The sequence below is a fragment of the Aethalodelphis obliquidens genome, unplaced genomic scaffold (genome assembly GCF_003676395.1).
Source record: "Aethalodelphis obliquidens isolate GAN/ISIS:26980383/991018 unplaced genomic scaffold, ASM367639v1 scaffold57, whole genome shotgun sequence".
Taxonomy (NCBI): domain Eukaryota; kingdom Metazoa; phylum Chordata; class Mammalia; order Artiodactyla; family Delphinidae; genus Aethalodelphis; species Aethalodelphis obliquidens.
The window spans coordinates 10,534,007-10,556,875 of NW_020838001.1; the positions used below are offsets into that span (position 1 = coordinate 10,534,007).

General features: G+C 53.5%; 1 protein-coding gene across 1 annotated transcript; it reads left to right on the plus strand.

Moving 5' to 3' along the window:
• Positions 1-67: 67 nt before the first annotated feature.
• KCNG1 (potassium voltage-gated channel modifier subfamily G member 1) lies at positions 68-22,583 on the plus strand. The gene is made up of 3 exons (XM_027086987.1): positions 68-301; positions 11,682-12,481; positions 16,347-22,583. The coding sequence occupies exons 2-3, from the start codon at positions 11,708-11,710 to the stop codon at positions 17,115-17,117; spliced, it is 1,545 nt and encodes a 514-aa protein (XP_026942788.1). The 5' UTR covers positions 68-301; positions 11,682-11,707; the 3' UTR covers positions 17,118-22,583.
• The last annotated feature ends 286 nt before the right edge of the window (positions 22,584-22,869 follow it).

The following is a 22,869-nucleotide window of genomic DNA, read 5'->3' on the forward strand; positions in this document are numbered from 1 at the left end:
CTCCCCGCCCCGAGCACCGCCCCTCCCTCCGGCCCGCCTCCCGCCCCGCTCCCTCCCTCCCTCGGCGGCTGCCTCGCGGCGCTCCCGGCGCACTCGGAGCCCGGCGGGGACCGGGAGGCAGAGGCTGGTGGCCCTGGGTCCGAGTGCCGGAGCCGAGCGGGGCCTGGGGGCCGAAGTTTGCCGGCGGCTCCGGGAGGTGGCGCGGGTGGCTTCCAGCCCCTGGTCGTGTCCTCGCCGGGACCCGCCGGCGAGCCGCGGCCCGGCCAACTCCGCGGTGGGGACGCTGTGCCGCGAACTTGAGGTGGGAACTTGGCGCGCTGCAGCCTCTCCGAGCACCGCCGGACTGGCGGACTCGGGCTCCGGTAGGGGGAGATGCACGTGGCCGTGGCCCCGGCGCCCCAGAGGGGACCCCGAAAACCACTGAGGGGGGCGGCCGGGACGACAGAGGATCCGGGAGCAGCTGCGGGCGGTGGGGTGGAGCTCGCTCGCCACGGTCATGGTGCGGGTCCAGCTTCTTTTCTTCCCTGGGGTCCCCGGGGTGCTAAGTGACAGGGCAGGAGGGTGGGGGGTACATCCCGGCTGTGGCAGAGGTTTCTCGGCGTCTCGCGGGAGGATCCAGGGAAGAGGGAGTGTTGGGGGGAGGTGGTAGGGGGGCGTCTGTCACTCGCTCATTCACTCCATCCTTAGGCACCGCTCCGAAGGGAGCATCCTGTCAGTGGGCTTTATTGAGTCACTCATTAACGCCACAAGCTTTTATTGAGCGCCCACTGTGTGCTGGGCTCTGGGGACTCCTCAGCCTCCGGGGCTCCCTACCAAGAAGGGGCTCAGCCTGGATGGATTGGAGTCTTCGGATGAGGAAGGAAAAGAGAGAAGTTCATTCATTCATTCATGGATTGGACAAAGATTGGTTGAGCACCTACTACGCACAGCTCACTATGCCAAGTGCCCAACGTTCATAATTTCATTCATTTAACAGTTATTGAGGCACTGTGCTGAGGAGAGAACCGTGAAGGAGAGGGATGGGATGGGGGCAGGAGAGGATGGAAGCCAGCTTGCAGCTTGGAGAACATCCCCCCTCCCCATGTGTGTAGGCAGAATGTCACTGGACAGGTTGCAGAACAGCCTTTCCTTGGTTCGCCTACTGCATTCATTCTCAAGGAGGAGCAGGGGGAGGCTGGAATAGGTTGTTGGATAAGAAGAAAAGGTCTTTAAAAAGCTCTTTAGGGGAGGGTGGTAGTGGGGAGGGGGGCTGAGAAACACTGATCTAACCATACCGATGAAGGGAGGCTCCCACCAATGGGGTGTATTAGTTAAGTTGTCCATTCCGCAGGCATTTTCTTAAGCACTTGCTCTTCTTAAGTACATACAGGGTGCCAGGCACCAAAGTCACCAAGGAGAACGAGACGGACACAGAGACCCCGTTTGCTGACCCCTCAAGACAAATGCAGGGGAGGTGGGAGAAGGGAGCAGGAACTGCTCTGATTCATTGTGTGTGTGTTAAGGGGGAAGGGGCTGCTTCTGACTCTATGAATCTAAGCAGAGGTTTATTCACTAGGGTGTGTTTGATACCCACACACATGACTGCAGTCAGAGTCACTTCAGGGACCCCCCCTCCCCGGGAGCACGTTTCCAAGGCAGATTTGGCACTGCTGGAGCCAGGGGAGGGGCAGGTACCCAGGACGTGCTGGCTTTCTTGAGTGGAGTTCTCAGAACCTGTCAGACCTGAGCTTGACCCTGTGTCCTCTGTCTTGGAGCTCTGCAGAGGCACCTGTCGAACAGGGAGGGAGGGTGTGTCTGAAAGACAGGTGAGGATGGCCCCTGGGGATTGCCCTCACCAGTCATTCCCTAAGCCAGCCCATTCCAGTGGAAAGATGTCTGTCATGGGACCCACTCCAAACCCATGGGGGACTGTGAGTGTGTTAGAAACAAGACAGCCCTGATTCCTGTCCCGAGCCTTGAGAACCCAGGCTGGGGGAGTCCTGGAGTCTGATTGGGGCAGATCTGGGGGCTAAGCTCCTGTCCCACTGCCATTCTGAATTCTCTGCACCAGCCACACAGCCGGGCTGTGGCAAGAGATGAGGGAGATGCCCCAGGGAACAGAAGAGCAGAGAGATGTGTCCTGGATGTAGGACTGAGAGACTCAAACCGAGACTAAGGAATTAACCCCCTGGACCCCTAAAAGGTGTCTTGACTGGGCTGTCTTTTCTCCACATCCCCCTTCGGAATATGTGAGGAAGAGTCAACGTTTCCGGTTGCCAAAGATATAGGGTCTGGGAATCCACTCTTGGTTGGCTCATTAAACCCAGAGATGGAGCCCCTGGGTGGAAAATGGCGGCTGGAGAAGCCACTCTAAAGAGAATTAATATAAAGGGGGAGGCAAGAAAGTCTAGCTGCAAGCACTCAATCCCTGGTGGCCATTTTTGTTCCATAGCAGCCAGTATTTGACTGACAAAGTCAGAACCTGGAGTGAATGTGCTCCAGATAGGATCCAAATGGTGCCTCAGCCCTTCCCCTGCCCTGTGGTCACAGCCTCACACCTGCGTCTCCCTGGGCGGGCGGGCACGCCATGCTCTCCCTCGTTCCTTCCTCCCTTCCCCGCCGCAGCTGACCACGGGCACGCGGCCTCAACACTTGCTAAGGAATAAGAAACGAGGGATTGTTTAAGCCGGTGTCCCCTTCCTGCTGCCCCAAGGTCCTCACGGCTCTCCAAGCCTGTGCCTCTGCTTACGCCTGTGTTCCCAGATTGGGGGGGCTGCAAGGAGGCAAAGAGAAATGGACCTTCCGGCTCCCACCCCAAAGCCCCTCCTGGTAGAAGGCAAACTGTTATTTTGCCAGAAGCGGAGCGGGGAGGCTCCAGAGGCTGCCTGTGTCTGGGGGGAGGGGCGTCTCCGGCATGTTCTCTCTTTGGGGGTGGCGGGGTGGAGGAAAGAGCCCAGCTCCCAGCAAATATCCCCCCCACCCCAGTGACTTGGGCCCCAGCTCGCAGGAAGCAGGGCTGAGGTCCAGCATGGTTGGATTGTAACGAGGGAGGACAGGAGGAAGCCGAGGAAGATGGATCGCCCCACGCGGGCACAGCATCGCACAGAGGTCCAGCATGCCAGGACCTGGGCCAGCCTAATGGCTGGATCTGTTTTGATTAACGTTTTAATTGAGGATTAATGCGGCGTGACCCACCTCTGAGTCAGCCCAGCCAGGAGCCCTAACGTGACCGATGAAGCTGCCCAGGCAGGGGAAGGGCTGCATGGAGAGATCAGTGGGGTGCCCTCGACACCCGATCAGGGTCACGGGATCACACAAGTTGGCAGGTGTGGAGTGGGGTGGGCAGAAAGAAGCCAAAGACCGAGGAGCTCAGGAAACACTTCTTTTTTTTTTTTTTAAGAGAGTTGCATTGCACTTGGTTCATTTCTTACTGCCACCTATTACCACCAATTTAGTGGCCGGAAGCAACAAATTTCTTATCTTACAGTTTGGGGGGATCAGAAGTCCAAGTAGGTCTCATTGGGCTAACATCAAGGGGGCAGCAGAGCTGTGTTCCTTCTGGGGGGAGAATCCGTTTCTGCCTTTCCCAGCTGCTGGAGGCTGCCTGCCTCGGCTCCTGGCTCGCATCATTCCAACCTCTGCTTCTGTCATCACATCCCTTCCTCTGACTCCGATCCTCCTGCCTCCCTCTTATAAGGACCCTTGTGTGACATCGGGCCCACCAGTCGATCCAGGGTCATCTCCCATCTCAAGGCCCTCGGTTCAATCACAGCAGCGTAATCTCTTTTGCCACGTTAGGTAACATACTCACAGGTTCCATCCGGGGCTTGGGACACGGGCATCTTTGGGAGGCCACTGTTCTGCCAAGCACAGGAACGTGCCTCATCAGTTTACATTGCTGACGGGGAAACTGAGGCCCAGCCAAGCGAGTGGCTTGACCTCAGCGCCAGGTGAGATGGAGAGCCGGCCCTGAGGGCCAGCCCTCTGGAAGGCGTTGTCTGCTTCACATTCCAACTCTGAGAGAGGAAATGCAAGGGGAGGAGCGGGCAGGGGAGGTGCCAGGCGTGCTGTGCAGAAGCCATTCTAGCCAGCACAGAGCCCTTCTCATGTGCCAGGCATGGCTCCGAGCACTTAGGAGGAGAGTGCGATGATTACCCCCACTTTACAGCTGAGGACACTCAGGCACGAGAGGTGAAGTTATTTGCAGAAGGCTGCACAGGTGGTGAATGGTGAGCCAGGCAGCGTGGTCCAGAGGCCACACCCTCACCCCTGGCTGGTGCCTGTCTACACCATAGGAGAGTTCTGCCCAGAGACCAAAATGGCAACTGGGAACTTGACGCAAGCAGGAGTTTTGTTGATTTCTTACACTGCTCTTGTGCAAATACGCAGTAGGAATAAAGATGGTTCCCCAGCTATGGGCAGTTGCCTGCTTCTCCCCATCCGCAAAGACTTTTCAAAAGCTTGTGCATAGAAAATAGAGACGAGAGACCCCGTCCCTGGCTTGCTTCTGGTGCTGGACACCCTCTCCACTCCACCAGGAATGAGCAATGCAGGGGCCCAGTAAAATGCAGAGTCAGGGAGGTTTGTTCAGAATCCCACAGACCTAGCTGGAGTCTGGTTTCATCACCAGAGTCATGAGTTTTCACTTCTCAAAGCCTCAATTTCCTCATCTGTAAAATGGGGGTGTTGATAGTAACACCTGCCTCTTAGGGAAGGACGTGGGCTCGCACAGTTAAGGCTCTTCACAGCGCCTGGCGCCTGGTGTGTGATTATGGGAGGCTGTGACGTGTGTTGCTACAGCACTGTGAGTGGTTGGTGCTCTCTCTGCATTCCCCCCTCCTGCTCAGAAGAGGGACAGGCCTAGGACTGGAAGAGTGGAGTCGAGAGAGGACAGCAGTTGGTCAAAACCCTGGAGACCCAAGAGGTGTCTTAGCAGTTGGGATCAGCACATAACAGTTTGTGGAATCCTTCCTGTCCTTGATGGGATGTGGCCCTGGGAATGAGAGATCAAGCGACAGTGATCATACCTGCAGCAAACCTCCATTCACCACATCCTCGTAACAGCCCAGTAAGGTCGGCACACTTATCCCCACTTTATAGGGGGAAACAGGCCCAGAACAGGGCCGGCGCCTCAGTAGGTGCAGACGGCTGTATCAGGCCGAATGGGTATGAACAAAAGCAGTAGTAACAGCGAGGCAAGCCTGACTTAGACCTTCCTCCCATCCTGCTACCCCCCAGGCCCTGCACCCCACCCTCAGTCAGATGCTGACCACAGAGCAGCCTCATGGTGGCGGGGGGGGGCTGCCCCTCAGAACTCCTCCTGGCTTCAATGCTCATTCCTCTTTGGAAATGTACTCAGCCCTCCATCATAGCTCGTGAACATCATCTTTCTCCCAGGAAGAAGGAAAAGAAATTGCACGGGGAGTGTCATCGGATCTGTGGGCTCACAAAGGGGCATTTGATCAAGGCAGCCCCAGTGCAGAAGGTTTTTCTCTCTAAACAGAGGGTCTCCACTTCTCCAGTGAAGCTCCCCTAGCGTGGGATCCACAGAGGCTTCCAGAACCCCAAGGAGGTTGAGCAGTTGGGCAGGGGGCTTTCTGCCAAAGCCCAGAGCAGCTAGAGGGTCTGCAGACCTTCCTGGCCCCCTCCCTTTTCTCTCTCTCAAACGTCAGCAGGCTCTCAGGGAGCCTTCGAAAACGCCAATTCCTGGGCCTCCCCCTTGGGGATTCTGATGGAGAGGCTCTTGGGTGGGGGGGGCCTGGGAATCTAACTCCACTGAGTCCAGGGAGATTCCGAATGCAGTGGCTTGATTTTTTTCGTCTTCTTCTTCTTCTTTTTTCTAAAACCTGGATTAAAACCCAGGGGTGTGCTAACCACACTCTACTTCATACCACTCTTCATCACTGGCCTGTGCCAGGCCACCTTAGTCACTGTTCCCTTCATCCCAATCCCCACACTTATTCCCCTCGCCCTGCCCTCCCAGGCACCCTCCCTGTGGTTGATAGAGGTCCTTACATGTGCTCAAGTCTTCGTAAAATATGTAATGTTGTGTGTGTGTTCATTTACATAAATAGCATAGTGCTATAAACTTCTGTTTCTTTTTCCACTCGGCACCATGTTTTTAAGATCTAAATGTGTTGCTAAACCTACATCTAGTCCGTTGCTTCTAATTCCTGTGCAACCTCCAGGCATCCGCCATCTGCATCGCTTGTTCATTTCCCCCCTGGGAGGGACACTGGGAGACCTCCTAGCACCAAAGCAACACAAGCTGCACATTCTTGTGCCTTGTTCCTCGCTTAGATACGAGTCCCCAGAAGCAGATGCTGAGTCAACTATTTGAGTGTAAATAATATATTACAGACAATGTCTATCACAACCCCTGTGGACCCAGGTCTGGGCAATATACCAAAGAGTGGGTTTCCTGCATCATAAGGTACATTCCCCTCAGTACCCCTGATGGCTTTCCCAGAGGCTATACCAGACTGCACTCCCTCCAGCAATGGGCTCTGGGGGTCAGACAATGCTGGGTTCCAGTCCTGCTTGATCAGGTCAAGAAAGGAGTCACAGTTGGCTGGTGGAGGGGGAGGACGACAAACCTCCCTCATAGCTAATAACAATACAGCAGGCCCACTGAGGGTCCACAGGGTGTCAGGCATTGGGCCAAGCACATCGCCTGTGAAATCTGCTTTAGTCCTCAGCATAACTCGGGGAGGTTGGAGCAACTCATATTCCCATTTTACAGGGAAGGAAACTGCATCTCAGAGGCAGGACATGACTTTTCCAAAGTCACAGAGTGACTGGGCTTGAACCCAGATGTTCAGACTTCAGAGCTAGTGGGCTCTTCTGCTTCCCCATCTTGGGGTAGTCAGCAAGTTGCCCCCCAAGCTGGAGTCTAACCAGCTTTTTCTCAGCATCCCCTGTATTTGTCTCCTATTGCTGCTGTAACAGATCACCACAAACTGAGTGGTTTAAAACAACAGGAACGTCACAGCATTGTAAATCAACTATACTCCAAAAAAAAATTAATTAATAATTTTAAAAACCACGAACTTACTACCTCACACTTCTGGAGAAGAGAGGTCTCAAATGGGCATTACAGGACTAAAATAAAGGTGTGGGCAGGCTGTGCTCCTTTCTGGAGGGTCTAGGGGAGAGTCCATTCTTTGCCTGTGTTGGCTTCCAGAGGCTGCCTGCTTTCCTTGGCCCGTGGCCCCTTCCATCTTCAAAGCCAGCATTGGCCAGTCGGGTCTTTCTCACAGTGTTGCATCACTCTGATGTACCCTCCTACCTCCCTCTGCCATCTTTAAGGACTCTTGTGGTTGCATGGAGGCCCCAGAGACTCCAGGAAAATCTTCCCACCTCAAAGGAAACCGATTAGCAACCTTATTTCTGTCTGTAAGCTTGATTCCTGCTTGCCATATAATCTAACATATTCAGGGGTTCTAGGGGTTTGGATAAGGACACGGACATCTTTTGGGTGGGGCAGGGTGGGGATTGGGGGGATTATTCTGTCTACCAGAGCCCCCCTAGTGGTGTCTACCCACACTGACCACTCGGGCCTGGGGTGGAGTGCATCTTCAGCAGGGAAGTGGGTGCTGGGCGGCGGGCACTGAGCACAGGGAATACCGGCTTCCGCGCCTCGCCGTATCTCTGCTAGCCTGGCCCTCCTGCCCACCCCAGCCCAGCCAGGTCAAAGCTACCAGCTAATACCATCCCCTCCCCGACCACACATGATCATCAGGTCAGCTTTGGTGGTCTGACACCACCCATCCATCCATGTGCGAGGCCCCCATCCCTGCTCTCTCTCCCTGATTTGCCCACACCCTCTCCTGTCCATCATCCCACAGCCAGGAAAGGCTGCCTCTAACTCAGGCCTCATCACAGCACCACCTATCGGTCACCTGGGTGAATGGCACCACGGGAATCATCCTGCAACCTAGTCTTTCCCCCTCACCACACTCCAGTCCTGCAGCAGGTCCTGTCAGCTCTTCCACCAAAGTCCACCCCAAATCCATCCAATTCTCCAGACCCCTCCACTGATCCAAACCTCGATGGTCTCTTTCCAGAATGACTACAGGGGCTTTCAGCCTGCTGTTCCCAACCCAGCCTGAATCTTCTGAGGACGCCTCGCCCACGAGGAATAAACCCCAGCTCCGTCTGATGCCTGCCGATGCCCCCACACACATCTTCTCCTACCTTCCCCTCACTCACTCTGCCCAGCCACTCGGGCTTCATTTTGGTCTTTGACCATCCAAGCCCATCCCCAGGTCGAGGAGCAGGCTCTTCCCATTCCCACCACCTGAGACACCCTCCCCCAGGTCCTCCCAGGGCTGGCTCTGCCCCCAGGGTCCCCTCCTCCGAGAAGCCCTCCTGGGTTAGCCCTCCAGCTAACATTGACCCCCAGTCATTTCCCAACTGTCACCTTGTTCTGTTTTCATCACAACACCCACTACAGCCTGTGTACTTATTTAGAGACTGTCTCCCCCACTAGAACGTCACCTCCGTGAGGACAGGGCTGGGTCCGTCTTGTCCTCTGCTGTGCCTCCAGACCTAGCCCAGTCCAACACATGATAAGTGTTGACTGAATGCATGACGGCTCCCTCAGGACGACTCCTCCTCATGCCCACCATCGGAGCCCCTTTTTCAAATGGCTTCCTCTTCCCAAGTACACATATAGACCCTAAGAGGCAAAATCATTGAATTTCACCATGCTCGAGAACTGACAGACCTAACACTGTAGGGTAATTTTAAAAGATCAGCCTTTTTGTGAGGGTATCAGGCTGGGTGAAAGAAGCATTATATTCCAGAAGCAGGACTTTGGAGCCTGTTTGATCTATGATCCTCACCCGAGACTCTAGCGTGCAGAACTGTCACCCCACACCCATCAGACTGGGTAACCCCAAGACCAAAGGCTCGGGAGAAGTGTGCCCACCCCTCGCTTAGCAAATTCCAGCATCTGGGCCTCCCCAGGGCCCTCTGGCCCTCTGCATACAAGCAGCCTGAACGAAGCATGCTTTTTCTCTCCTCTCCATTCTAACAAGTCTCTGAGACAGGACAACTTTCCACATAGGAGGCTGAGGCTTTAACTCACAATTGACGTGGGTCATGAGAGAAAAAAAAATGAGGAATCGTTCATTGGGGGTGCTTTCTGCTGGAGGGAAATCGAGGAGGGTTGAAAGAAGAAATTCTGCAAGAAGAGAAGTGATTAAAGATGTGGGGTTTCACAAGAGCTCTCCAGGGCTTGCAGGATGAGAGGAATATTCCTTTACCTTCATCACTATTCTTGCCAAACAGAATGTCGTTTTCCCTCTTGTCTTTGGTGGCAAAGAGAAAGCAGCAGAGCTGAAAAGCGGTCCCACTTAAAAGCGATCTTTCCCCTTCAAGGGATTCTGGCAGGCTTTGCCTGAGGAGATGAGTTCCAATTTTAGGTGAAGTTAAAAACACTCAACTCTTTAAAATCAAACCGTTTTTTTCAAACACGGGTGTACCCTAGTTTTCCAAAACCTGATCTGTGAAACTATAGCTTGCCCCAAAGGTAAATGAGTGGAGTGAGGATTTGCTTTTGTGAAAGAATTTGTTAGGAAGGCGCCCCTTTCAGATGTGGAAACCGCCGTGGCTCCTGTTAAGCACTGCTTCTCATCCATGCAGGGCTGCGTGTATGTGTGTGGACCCGCGTGTGTTTCCCCTGAACATGTCCATAGCACAGATGGACACTCAGGTATCGGAAATAGTTTCCATTTGTAATTGATAGGCTTTGCTGGTACCACTTGCATCCGTGGGGAATTGAGCTGGGGAGAGGAATGGTGATTTTTAAAAGCAAAGTATTAGACCCTTACTACTTTTCCCTGGATCAGCTGAATTCTGGAGAGCTCTGTTGCTGTCATATAGGGGTCTCAAACTCAAATGCCTACAGGGGCCAGGAAGGAAACATACATGAGAGAAGTAAAGTGGGTGTTAGGAAGACAACAGGGAGGGGTAGGGACTGTGGTGTATTGTAGCGTTCATGCCCTGCCTAAAGGGGGCAGTCATTTCTCAGCTGGAATTTGGGCCAAACATTACCAGATAGTCTGATTTTTCAAAAGAAACCAAGAGGGCTTCCCTGGTGGCGCAGTGGTTGAGAGTCCGCCTGCCGATGCAGGGGACACGGGTTCGTGCCCTGGTCTGGGAAGATCCCACATGCCGCGGAGCGGCTGGGCCCGTGAGCCATGGCCGCTGGGCCTGCGTGTCCAGAGCCTGTGCTCCGCAATGGGAGAGGCCACAACAGTGAGAGGCCCGCGTACTGCAAAAAAAAAAAAAAAAAAAAAAAAAAGAAACCAAGATATACGAATTTTTACAGGAAATGTCTCCCTTTTCAAAATCTTCTCCAAGCCAGGCAAAATATTTGTGAACCAAATGCAGCCCATGAGCTATGAATGAATAAGCGATCTCATTCTAGTGGCACAAACCCTTAGCTTTGAGGGTTGGGAAGGAAGAAGTCTATAGAAGCTGAGATTTTGACCTCGGTTTCTCCGAAGTGCCCTCATCGTGTTGGCCTCACCAACAGGAAACGTAATCATTTGTTAAGCATTTCTTGGAGCTTTGACACTGCTGGGCACAGGGATTCAGAGACGAGTAAAGCACACTCTTCCCCCAGGGAGCAAGCAGCCTACTAAAGGAGCCAGGCTTGCACACAGGTCATTCGAAAACAGGTGACAAGTGCAGTGAAGATAAATGGGGGGAGGGGCTGACATTCGATTTAGCTGGAAGAGCCAAGGAGGGCTTTCTGGAGGAGTGAGCATGCCTGTCCAATTCATTCCTGTATCCTCAAGATGATGTTTACTGATATATGAGCAAACATGGCACCGTGGTGATAACTGTGCATTTTTTGGACATTGACCCTGATTTATGGCAAGTGATATCAGTTTTCCACGTATGGAAGGAATACAAGGTGTCCGTTTGAGTTAAATACTAATAATAGTAGACAGTGGGAGTTCTCTGGTGGCCTACTGGTTAGGATTCCAGGCTTTCACTGCCATGGCCCGGGTTCAATCCCTGGTTAGGGAGCTGAGATCCTGCAAGCCACATTGTATGGCCAAAAAATAAATAAAATAAAATAATTTAAAAAATAATAGTAGACAGCAAGTATTGAGTACCTACCATGTCCCAGGCACTGTAGTAAGTGGTCTGAGACAGTACATAATTCATTGAATCCTCTCAGTAATACTGTGAAGTAGATCATATGGTCATACCCATTTTACAGATGAGGAATTGAAACACATTGAGGTCGAGTAACTTGCCCAGGCCACGTGACTCCAAAATCTATGCTTGTAGCCACAACAGCAGATAGACATTTATTACTCACAGTTCTGGAGGCTGGGAGTCTGAGATCAGGGTGCCAGCATGGTCGGGTTCTGATGGGGGCTCTCTTCCTGACTTGCAGGTGGCTACCTTCTCACTGTGCCCTCACATGGGACCTCTAGTGTCTCTTCCTCTACTTATAAGGGCACTAATCCCACCACGGGGGCTCCACCCTCATGACTTCATCTAAACCTAATCACCCCCCAAAGGCCCCACCTCCTAATACCAACCCATTGGAGGTTAGGGCTTCCCCCTGTGAATTTGGGGGAACACAATTCAGTCCATATCAGCAAATATCTGCAGAATCAGCATCATCCGCGGAGACTCAGGAGTCACTGTGGGTCTTTCCTCCCCTCTCCCCCCAGGCCCGAGAGGGATGTGAAGGCCCAAAATGACCCTCTTACCGGGAGACAATTCTGATTACGACTACAGCGCGCTGAGCTGCGCCTCCGACGCCTCCTTCCACCCGGCCTTCTTCCCCCAAAGCCAATCACTCAAGGGCGTCTTTTACCGCCGAGCCCAGCGGCTGCGGCCACAAGACGAGCCCCGCCAGGGCGGCCAGCCAGAGGACCGCAGGCGCCAGATCATCATCAACGTGGGCGGCATCAAGTACTCGCTGCCCTGGACCACGCTGGAGGAGTTCCCGCTAACGCGGCTGGGCCAGCTCAAGGCCTGCACCAACTTTGACGACATCCTCAACGTGTGCGATGACTACGACGTCACCTGCAACGAGTTCTTCTTCGACCGCAACCCGGGGGCCTTTGGCACCATCCTGACCTTCCTGAGGGCCGGCAAGCTGCGGCTGCTGCGGGAGATGTGCGCCCTGTCCTTCCAGGAGGAGCTGCTCTACTGGGGCATCGCCGAGGACCACCTGGACGGCTGCTGTAAGCGCCGCTACCTGCAGAAGATCGAGGAGTTCGCCGAGATGGTGGAACGGGAGGATGAGGACGACCCGCTGGACAGCGAGGACCACGACAGCGAGGGCCCCACGGAGGGCGAGGGCCGCCTGGGCCGCTGCATGCGGAGACTGCGCGACATGGTAGAGAGGCCACACTCAGGGCTGCCCGGCAAGGTGTTCGCCTGCCTGTCGGTGCTCTTTGTCACCGTCACCGCCGTCAACCTCTCCATCAGCACCTTACCCAGCCTGAGGGAGGAGGAGGAGAAGGTAAGAGCCCAGGACCACTCTCCTCCCAGAAGTGCACAGCCTTCTCACCTGCACTGTCACCTCCTCCAGGAGGTCTTCCCTGAGTGCACTGGCTGAGCAGCACCCCAGTCCATCATTGTGCTTACATCTGTTTATAAGTGTGTTTACATGTGTGTTGCCCGTCTCCACCTTCAAACTCAAGCTCCATGCCTGTGCAGGTCTGCGCTGTGCCCTGCCCCCCCAACATTGTCCAGCAGGGAGGAGGCACTCAGCCACTCCCTGTTGGATGGATGGATGTTGGATGGATGATGTGATCTATGATGTACCTGGCCCCAAGCTAAGCACATGACATATACCATCAAAATTTATTTCACCAACTTGCATCCTTTCTCAGCCTTCCTAATTCCCTTGCATGAGAATATCCCAGAAAGCTTTTTTGGGTCCTGAATATGAGTTTTATTGATAGATGTGTGTGTGTGCACATGACCTCAAATAGTGAGCATCTCTTTCTGTTAAATGAGAGAATTCCCATAAAGTGTTCACTCCAGGGCCTGACGGGGTGTGTGTCCAATTCTCAGGGATACCACTCACTTAGCCAGCAGTTACTAGGAGCCAAGGGCTGGGCTGCCACTCTGCCTGCATCTTATCGTCTCAGCGAATCTTCCAGCATCCTGGTATGGGAGGTGTTCTCACACCCACTTGACAGCTGAGAACACTGAGGCAAAGCAGCTTGCCCAGACCCAGGTCTGACTGAGTCCCTAGTCTGGTTCTTAAACGTGGAAGTATGGGTGCCACATGTCAGCCTGAGACCTCATCTAGCCCCACAGTTCAGCCTCCTTATGTACGAGACCCTCAGCCTTTGAGTTGGGACCCTTTCCCCATACATAGGTGTTCTGGAAGCAGGTCTCAAGACAGACCAAAAGGTTCAGATGGTGCAAATTGTGTAGGCATTGGAGAAATAGGTAGTATGGCAGTAGGAACTCAACATAAATATCATGCCAGCCAGCATTTATTGAGCACTGGCTGTGTACCCTGCATGTGCTAGGGGCTTTACATGAACTCTCTGATCAAACATTAGAACCACTCACCACGTGAGGGTTTTCCCACACACATATATTATGGAAAGAGTCGTGATAGTGTTGCCTTTATAACTTGCAGGGAGTTTCTGACACTTCTTTTTTAATACACTGAATTTTCAAAACCAGTGTTAAGAAAACAGCACTCAACCAGTAAAATGAACTTTTGAGAAGCAAAAGGGGTAGTGATGAAGCGGGCAGGGCTACAGCCAGACGGCCTGAATTTGAATCCCACTTCGTCCACTCTGGCTGTGTAACTGTAGGCAAGTTACTTAACCTCTCTGTGCCTCAGTTTCCCTACATGTCCAAGAGGCTGTGAACAGGCTCACCTCACAGCACTTGAGGGTTCAGCGAATGGGTCTACGGGAAGTGACTGGAACATTGCCTGGCGATGTGCGTGCAGGAAGTGCTCACTATAAGGATTATACGTGCCTACCAAAAAAAGAGAAAATGCCCGTCATTGGAGACCTGTCTGGAAGCACCTGTATTTAGTGTAGATTTCTTCTTGGCTCCAACATACACAATACTGATTTTATCAGGAAAATACTAACAAAGCCACAGTTTTATTCAACTTCTGATACTTGCTTTAAAAAAAAATACCCGGCCTCTTTCATGACTCAGTAAAAATGCTGTTCTTCTGCTTCATTTGGGGGACCAGTGGGGTTCACTGTTTCACCTGAGTGCACGTTTGAGTGCCTACTGTATTCAGGCTCCACCCGGCAGACAGGATGACCAGAGTGGGTCTCCAGATTCAGGAAGCTCAAGTCTAGGTGACAGCCCCGTGACCATAAGGGGGCTCTTGTGAGAGGACCACCAACTGTGCTGGGGATACTTGGAGGGGAAGCACTCCAGGAAGGCTTCCCAGAGGAGGGGGCTTCCTGTCCCAGAGGTCTGAGATCTCAAAGCCTCACCCAGTACTAGTTCATCTCTCCAGCCTCTCACATATTCCTAGAGAAAAAGCTAGCAGAGCAGGTCTGGTAGAACCCAGCTGTGCCCGGGAACCGACAAGATGCCCCAGGTAGAACCATTTGTGCCTTCCCTCTCTGCCAAAGGCCCCTTTGAGGTTGAGGTCCAAACCCACTGGGGACGGTCCACCGTCCAGTTGTATTGCAGACCAGAGCAACAGCTGGCAGCCCACGTGACAGATACAGAGTACAGATGTGTTTGAGTGAACCATGGAGTGCTTTCTTTGTATTGAATTGTCACAACATTTAAAACCCAGGAGATTTCATGTAAAACTCCAAATTTCCAGCTTCTCTTGAAAAATTCGGTGAGGCAGCCTCAAGACCGAATTCTCCTGGGACAGCCATCAGGGGGCGACGAGCTAGACGGCTGCGCACCCCAGCAGGCCTCCACCCCACCTGGGCCACCTCCGCGGCTTTCCCTTTGCCTGCCTGGCCTTCATCTGACACCCCGTCTAAACACCAGGCCAGGGCTCTTCCGTCCATCCTGGTAACAAATATGAATGGATCACTGGGCGCGTGCTGGGCCTTTCCAGGCACTGGGGTCCTGAGAGTGAACAATACACAAACTGTCCTGCCCTGTGGGGCTGCAGTCTCCTGGGGCAGTGGGGCAGGCAGGCAGGGCTGAGACAGACGATAAACATGGTAAATAAGTAACTTATTGAGCATATTAAAAGATGATGAGCATTACGATCAAACAGAGCAAGGGGAATCGGGGTACCGGACAAAGGGGGAGGGCTTTTAAACAGGGCAGGTCCCAAAAGCCCTCCCTGGGAAGGTGATATGGAAGTAAAGAGCTGGAGGAAGGGAGGGCAGAGTGATACGGGTGTCTGGGGGAAGAGGAATCCTGCAGGGAAAGTCAAGAAAAGTCAACGCTGAGCTGGGGGTGAGCCTGGGGTGTTGGAGGAGCAGTGAGGAGGCCCGTGGGGCTGGAGCAGGTGAGCGAGGCAGCAGGGGGCAAGGAAGTGGGAGAGGTGGTGGCTTGGCCACCTGTGCCCCTGGGGGACTTGAGCCATCTCTCTGAGCCATGGAGGATGCTCAGCAAGGAGGGACAGGATCCGATTCACGTTCTGAGTCCCTCTGGCTGTGTGTGCGAAGTGGACTGCAGGGACCAGGAAGCCCAGGGAGGAGGTGCCTGCGACTGTGCAAGTCAGAGAGGGCGGTGGCTGGACCCAGGTGGGGCAGTGGACAGAGTGAGAAGTGCTTTGACTCTGGAATCATTTTAAACGAAGCACCAGTGGGATTTCATGAGGATTACAGGGGAGGCGTCAGGATGAGGCCAAGTCTGTCCTGAGCACCCGGAAAAATGGGATTGCTGATAGCTAAGAAGGGAATCCACAGGGGGCAGGTGTGCAGGCAATCAGGAGCCCAAAGAGACTAGATCTTAAATGTTCTCAACACAATAAACGGAACGATAATTATTCATATTGCAATATATACATGTATCAACTCATTGTACACCTTAAATTTTTACACCATGTTATATGTCAATTACATCTCAATAAAAATAAATTTTAAGAAGAAAGAAATCAGGAGCCCGTTTCGGGGCATGATGAGTTTGAGACACCTACCAGACATCCCAGGAGGCAGCCCGTCTGGGGTGTGCAGTTCAGGGGCGAGGTCTGGGCTAGAGAGAGATTAGGAATGGTCAGTGTTGAGATGGTACTTCAAGCCCTAGGTCTGCACGGGATCAACCAGGGAGTGAGCATAGCCAGAGAAAGAGAGGACTCGGGGCCGCAGGACACAGACAGGCACATGCCCAGACCACCCTTCACCCGGGTAGCCCAGCCAGGACAGAGCCCCGTGCTCCTTGCTGGTGGGACCGCTGACCTCTCCCCTCTCTCCCAGGGCCAGTGCTCCCAGATGTGCCGCAACATCTTCATCGTGGAGTCTGTGTGTGTGGGCTGGTTCTCCCTCGAGTTCCTCCTGCGTCTCATCCAGGCGCCCAGCAAGTTTGCCTTCCTGCGGAGCCCGCTGACGCTGATTGACATGGTGGCCATCCTGCCCTACTACATCACCCTGCTGGTGGACGGCGCCGCCGCGGACCGCCGCAAGCCCGGCACAGGCAACAGCTACCTGGACAAGGTGGGGCTGGTGCTGCGCGTCCTGCGGGCGCTGCGTATCCTGTACGTCATGCGCCTGGCCCGCCACTCGCTGGGGCTGCAGACGCTGGGGCTCACGGCCCGCCGCTGCACCCGCGAGTTCGGCCTCCTGCTGCTCTTCCTCTGCGTGGCCATCGCCCTCTTTGCCCCCCTCCTCTACGTCATCGAGAACGAGATGGCCGACAGCCCCGAGTTCACCAGCATCCCCGCCTGCTACTGGTGGGCCGTCATCACCATGACAACTGTGGGCTACGGCGACATGGTACCCAGGAGCACGCCTGGCCAGGTGGTGGCGCTCAGCAGCATCCTCAGCGGCATCCTCCTCATGGCCTTCCCCGTGACCTCCATCTTCCACACCTTCTCCCGCTCCTACCTGGAGCTCAAGCAGGAGCAAGAAAGGGTGATGTTCCGGAGGACCCAGTTCCTCATCAAAACCAAGTCGCAGCTGAGCAGCATGTCCCACGACAGTGACATCTTGTTTGGAAGTGCCTCCTCAGACACCAGAGACAACAACTGAGCCCAGAGGACACACCCCGCCACCGCCACCGCCAGGACACCCCCAGCCCTACCCGCCCTCTGAGGCTTGAAGCTATCGCCATCACTGCAGAAGCCTTCAAAGGCACGTGCTGCTTCAGAGCGCAGCCCTGGCCTAGGAGTGACCGAGCCACGCCCCAGGGAGGATGTCCCAGCGTCCATCCGCAGGGGGTCCCTGGTCCTCAGAGTCCAGAAGTGAAGCCCAGCACACAGCCCTGTCGGTCCCCCCGCCCGCCCCAGCCCCCATGCCTGTTTCCCTAATAAGGAAATGGCTTGTTCTTTCCACCATGTAAATAACATGCCCAGCAAAGACTTGCTTTCTGGGGCTGCCTAGAGAAAAAATACCAACAGCAGCAGCTACACGTCTGTCCTCAGTGTGGATCACGTGCGATTAAAGAAAACCGGTGAAAAAGAGAGAAAAAGCCTTCCACGGAGCTCTCTTAAGAGAGGAAACGGCGCTTCCCAGCAAGGCCAGCCAGTGTGGGAACCAGAAGTGAAAGGGCCTGTTTCCTTGGGTCCTTCCTGCCTGGTGGGGTCCCCGTGGGGTTGGAGGAAAACAGGGCAGGTACCTTTGGGAAACTGCTGGTAAAGACTGCAGTCCCTCGCTCTTCTTTCTCTTTGATTCCTCCCACCTCCAGGCCTCTCTTTCCCTCCTTTTTCCTTCTCTCCCATCTGCTGTTCTCCTCGTTTGCACCTTAAGGCCTGTTTCTCAAACTTTTCCCCCAAGGCACCCCTAACAGCCTTGTAGACACCAAGTCAGCATTGCTGACTACAAAGGTGAAATCACTTCATTTTCTCTTTAAAAAAAATAGTGTGGATTTTTTTATTCTATGCCACATTTATTTTAATTTTTGAAAAAAAATGCTTCAGACTGTTTATCTGAATCTAAATGTAAACCTAGATGACATTAGGTTGATGCTTTGGGAAGGTGGACCACAGTTTCCTGGGCCATCTGAGAGCATAGTCTGAAGCCCCCAAAGGCCTCCCTGGGCCCCTCAAAGACCTACAGAGCACCCACCCGACCAGGAGCACCTCCCGATCTCATGCAGTGTGGATGGTGCCAGGTAGAGAGGGAGCCCCAGGGCAGCCCACCAGATTTACTTTGCTTGCAGAGTTCAGAGCCCCTCGGTGCCAGTCCGGAGAGGGGGCTTGGCACCCAGGTGGCGGTCACACGCCTGCCTTCCACCTCACAGATACCGCAGCATCGCTGGCTTCTCCACCCAAACACCTGCTGCCTTGGCCCCGGCTCCTCCCCTCGGCCAGCTGCGGAAAGCAAGCTCTAAAATAAATCTGGTCCCATCACTGTCCTGCCTAAACCCACAGCGGCATCCATCACGCTGAGAATAAAGCGCAAATGCCCGGCATTGCCTGGGCCTGCGGCCCTCTCCAGCCCCATTTCCCACGTGTCTCTCTTTCGCTCACTCCATCCGACTATGCTGGCCTCCACACTGCTCTTTAGAAGCACCCAGCCCATTTCCCGCCCCGGGCCTTCGCACATTCAGATCCCTCCGTCCTGCCGAGCACTGCAGAGCTGCCTCCTCCCATCACCTTCCTGACCACTTGCCTAGAGAATCCCCTCCAGCACGCGCGCTGCCCTCGCTGTCTCTCTCACCCAGCTTATCTTCTCCATCCACTTATCGGCTTCTGGAATTGCCTTGTTTATTTCTCTGCTCCTCACTTATGGTCTGTCTCCCGCCCAAGGAGGTCAGTGCTATCGTGGCAGGGATTCAGCGATAGAGCTCACGGCTGACTCCCAACAGCTAGCACAGGACCCGGCAGCCAGCAGGTACTCAACAGACATTTGTGGAATGAATGAAAGACTGAGGGGAAGCAAGAAAAAGGGCCAGAAGTAGAAAGGCTTTTGCTTTTAACACTGGATAGCGGGACGTCCGAGCACCTCTCCCTCTCCCTCTCCCTCCCTCTCCCTCTCTCTCCCCCTACCCAGTGGGGAGGCAGGGGCAGGGCTACCTCTGCACAGTGTACACGCAGTGATGCCGACTGGAAATATGCAAGTCACTAGGGCCTCGTTAAAGCCTCCCCCTGACACCTGCTTCCAGTGACTCACGCCTGAAAAGTAAGTGTTCCGACTAATTAGCTCTACCCTCTGGAGCCCGGTGGGTGTCACAGAGATCAGGCACTGCCGTCACCCGTAATAATACCTTAGATTTATGGAATGAGCTTTGCCCCCCTCCGAAGTGGCTAAGAGAGAACGGAAGACAATTGAAAACGCAGAACAGAGAGAAACGTGACACACAAAGAGCCTTTAAAACTCCAGGGAGGGGAAAGCAAATACCATCTGAGGTGGGGGGAGCCCAGAGCGGGCCACGCTGGGAGGGGAGTCACGCACCCACCACACTGAGGGCAGAGGAGGAGCTGGGTCACTGAAGGTCCAGGTTTCTGGCATCTTCTTGCCCAAATTCTCATCTGTGCTGGTGGCTGAGGTGGAGGCCCAGACGCAGGCGCCTCTCAAGACCTCCCTTGAGGGACAAAGGGGCTCGAGATACTGACCTTCACACCCACAGTGGTGCTTAAGATCCTTTGCCCTAATTAAGAATCCGGAGGCCTCAGGACACCTAACTAGCCACTTCTAGGACCATCATAGACTTGACTATAGTGGCTTTTCCACTCTTTTTTAGCAATATGAAATCTGATGAAGAAGCCCAGCTAAAAATTGGACTGAATAAGGGCTGTTCTGTTGGAAGCTGGGGGCACAATTCTTCTCCCGGTCCTAAGGGGACCTCCCTTTTGACCCCGGTTCAGACAGCTAACTCCATGCAGTGAAAATTACGGTGAGTGAAAATCACTGCTCTAGGGGAAACGGCAAAGCAGACCTTTCCCAAATTTGTCTTATTTTTTAGGTCACATGGACATCCCCCATCTACAGTTGAGCTCAGGGCTTCCCTAAGACTCACAATGGGGACTGGGAAAGGCTGATTTCACAGTACAGATTCTCAGCCCACCTCAGAGGAGGGCTGGGACCTCTCACCTCGGGCACAGAATTTAAGGGGGAGTCAAAAAAAAAAAAACACCTTAGTAATCAAGATAAATCATATTTCAATGCAATATTTTTAAAAACTCAAGACTAATGCTAAAAACCCATGATGAACAAAATAAAGACAGGATCTGCCTTTGCAACTGCATAACTCTGACCCACATACCTCTCTTTAGTTCCGGTCCTGACTGGACACCCCTGCCGTATCCTATAGGACAGTTCCAGCCAGCCAAGCCAGTCCCCCAGGAAGCACAGGTGGGAGCCTTTAGCACCTGGCACCGCAGCTGCTGGGCATGGGCACCCTTCCCACTGGAGGGGATCAGAATGGCCACCAACCCCACCTCCTACCCCAGTGAACATTTGAGAACCAGGCCCCTGCCCTCATGGGGCCCGCACAGTGGTGGGGAGAGAGAGAGAGATAGAGAAATGCAAATTGAAGAAAATAATTTCTGATGTTGGTGAGCACAGGGTGACCTGGCACACAGCGACGGGGGCCAGAGGAGAGGTGGAGAGCAGCCCCTGAAGAGAGTCAAGGAAGGACTTTCTGAGTAGGTGACATCGAAATGGGGACCAGGAGGAGGGGAAGGGGCAGCCATCCAAGCAGAGGGCACAGCCAGTGCAAAGCCCAGAGGTGGGGAAGCCCTGGACATCCCACCAGCTGTCGAGGGAGCCTGTGGGCACATGGCCCCACTGCGAGAATCCTTCCTCCTAGGGAGAAAACTCAGATCTGCAAAGTTGACCCTCTTTGAACAAACATTTCCAGAGACCTTACTCTGAGCCAGGCCCTCTCAGAGCAGCTGGGGACAAAACAATAAAACAACAGAACTGGACTCAGTCCCTGCCCCAGAGGTGCTTATTATTTAATGGAGAGAAAGACACGTGAATAGAAGATTTCTGCGCACGTGGGATGATGGGGGTGCAGGCGCAGGGAGCTGTACGAGCATGGAGAACGACATCAACTGGGAATTCCCTGGTGTTCCAGTGGTTAGGACTCGGTGCTTTCACCGCCAGGACCTGAGCTGGATCCCTGGTTGGGGAACTAAGATCCTGCAAGCTTCACAGCACAGCCAAAAAAGAAAAAGAAAAAAAGACATCAGCGAAAGGAAGCGTGATTTTCACTCAGATTTACATTTGCTAAAACGGCCTCACATACATTTTCCTCCAGAAAAAAAAAAAAAATAGTATTCCTCCTAACACTGGTTCTCCTATCTCTCCATCCAGTCCTGTTAACTTATATCAGGAATCTGGCCACTTAACCTCCTCCAGTGGTCCAGCCCCCATCCTCTCCCACGTGGATTGTTGCTGAAGCCTCCTGCTTGGTTTCCGTGCTCTCCTGCTTCCCCTCCCATCTGTTCTCTGCACAGCACCAGACGAACCCTGTTGAAACACAACTCTGATCATACTCATCCTCTGCACAGAGTGTCTCCCCCAACCTGGTGACATTCCATCCCACTCAGTCAAAGCCAGTGCCTCTCGCGGCCCCAGCTCCCTGACCTGGTGTCCTTGTCTCCCTCTCATCTCTCCCTTCAGCTACACCAAACTCTTTATTCAATGAACAGACCAAATACAGTCCCTCCTCAGGGCCTTTGCACTTGCTGTTTCCTCTGCCTGGAAGACTCTTCCCTAAGGTATATCCACGTGCTCCCTCTCTTTATTAGGGTCTCTGCTCAAATGTCACTTAAACAGAGAGCCCTTATCTGACCTCATCCCCACAGCCTGTATAAAAGACCACACTCCTGGCATGCCCCCAGTGTATTAACCATGGCTTTTCTTTTCTGTATTCTGATACTTTGACATCCGGGACCTTGCAGACCCTGCAAGGACTGCTCCTTCCAGGGACAGCCAGTTCCTAGAGATGGTAAACCACTCACCCGCAAGCGTGCTTTTCAAATACAAACCAACCAATCCGGATTCCATACCCTTAGCCACCTCCTTCCACCTCCCTTTTGGGGCTCTCACACACCAGGCCACTGTCCACATGCCCTCATCACCCCAGGGCCAGATCAGACAACCAAGCACAGCCCTATGCCCCAGGGCTCGCTGAAATTTTTCAAACTAGCCAATCCTAAGCCTGCTTACCCTGCCTCACCCACTCCTTCCCTCAAAAACCTCAGTAAAGTTCTTGCCCACAGTCACCCCCTCCCTCTGCCTCTGACCAGCCCTGTGCTTCCCCATGTGTCCCCCCACGATGTGGCATGCCCCCTTCTCTTGGGAACTATGAGTATAACAAACTGTCTTTTCAATGGCAATTGTCTCCTGATCTGTTGGCCTCGCCGTACCTGAATAATAATAAAATCTATATTTAAAACACCCAGCCCCTTAGCCTGCTTCATCCTTCTCTGAGAGCCTTATTATCACCCAATACCTTATATATTTGTTGCGCATGGGCTTTCTTTCTCCACTAGATGGTCAGCTCCATGAGGGCAGGGAGCTGCACAGCAGTATCCTCAGGCTACGACAGCACCTGGCACGTAGTAGGTGCTCAATAAATATTGCTGAATAAATGAATCTGTGGATCCCTTCTATACAGAGTCCTACAAATTACATACACATATCAACCGTATTTGTTCATACATGTGGTGGCATGACTCTCACTACAATCTATTCCTGTAAAAGGGCACCACAATTAAGCGGTCAAATAACCCACCCCCACCCCCAGGTCCCCGGATGATTTCTGCTTAGAAACCATCTCCACCATGTGAATTTATTTTATTTTATTTCTTTGGCCACTCTGCATGGCATG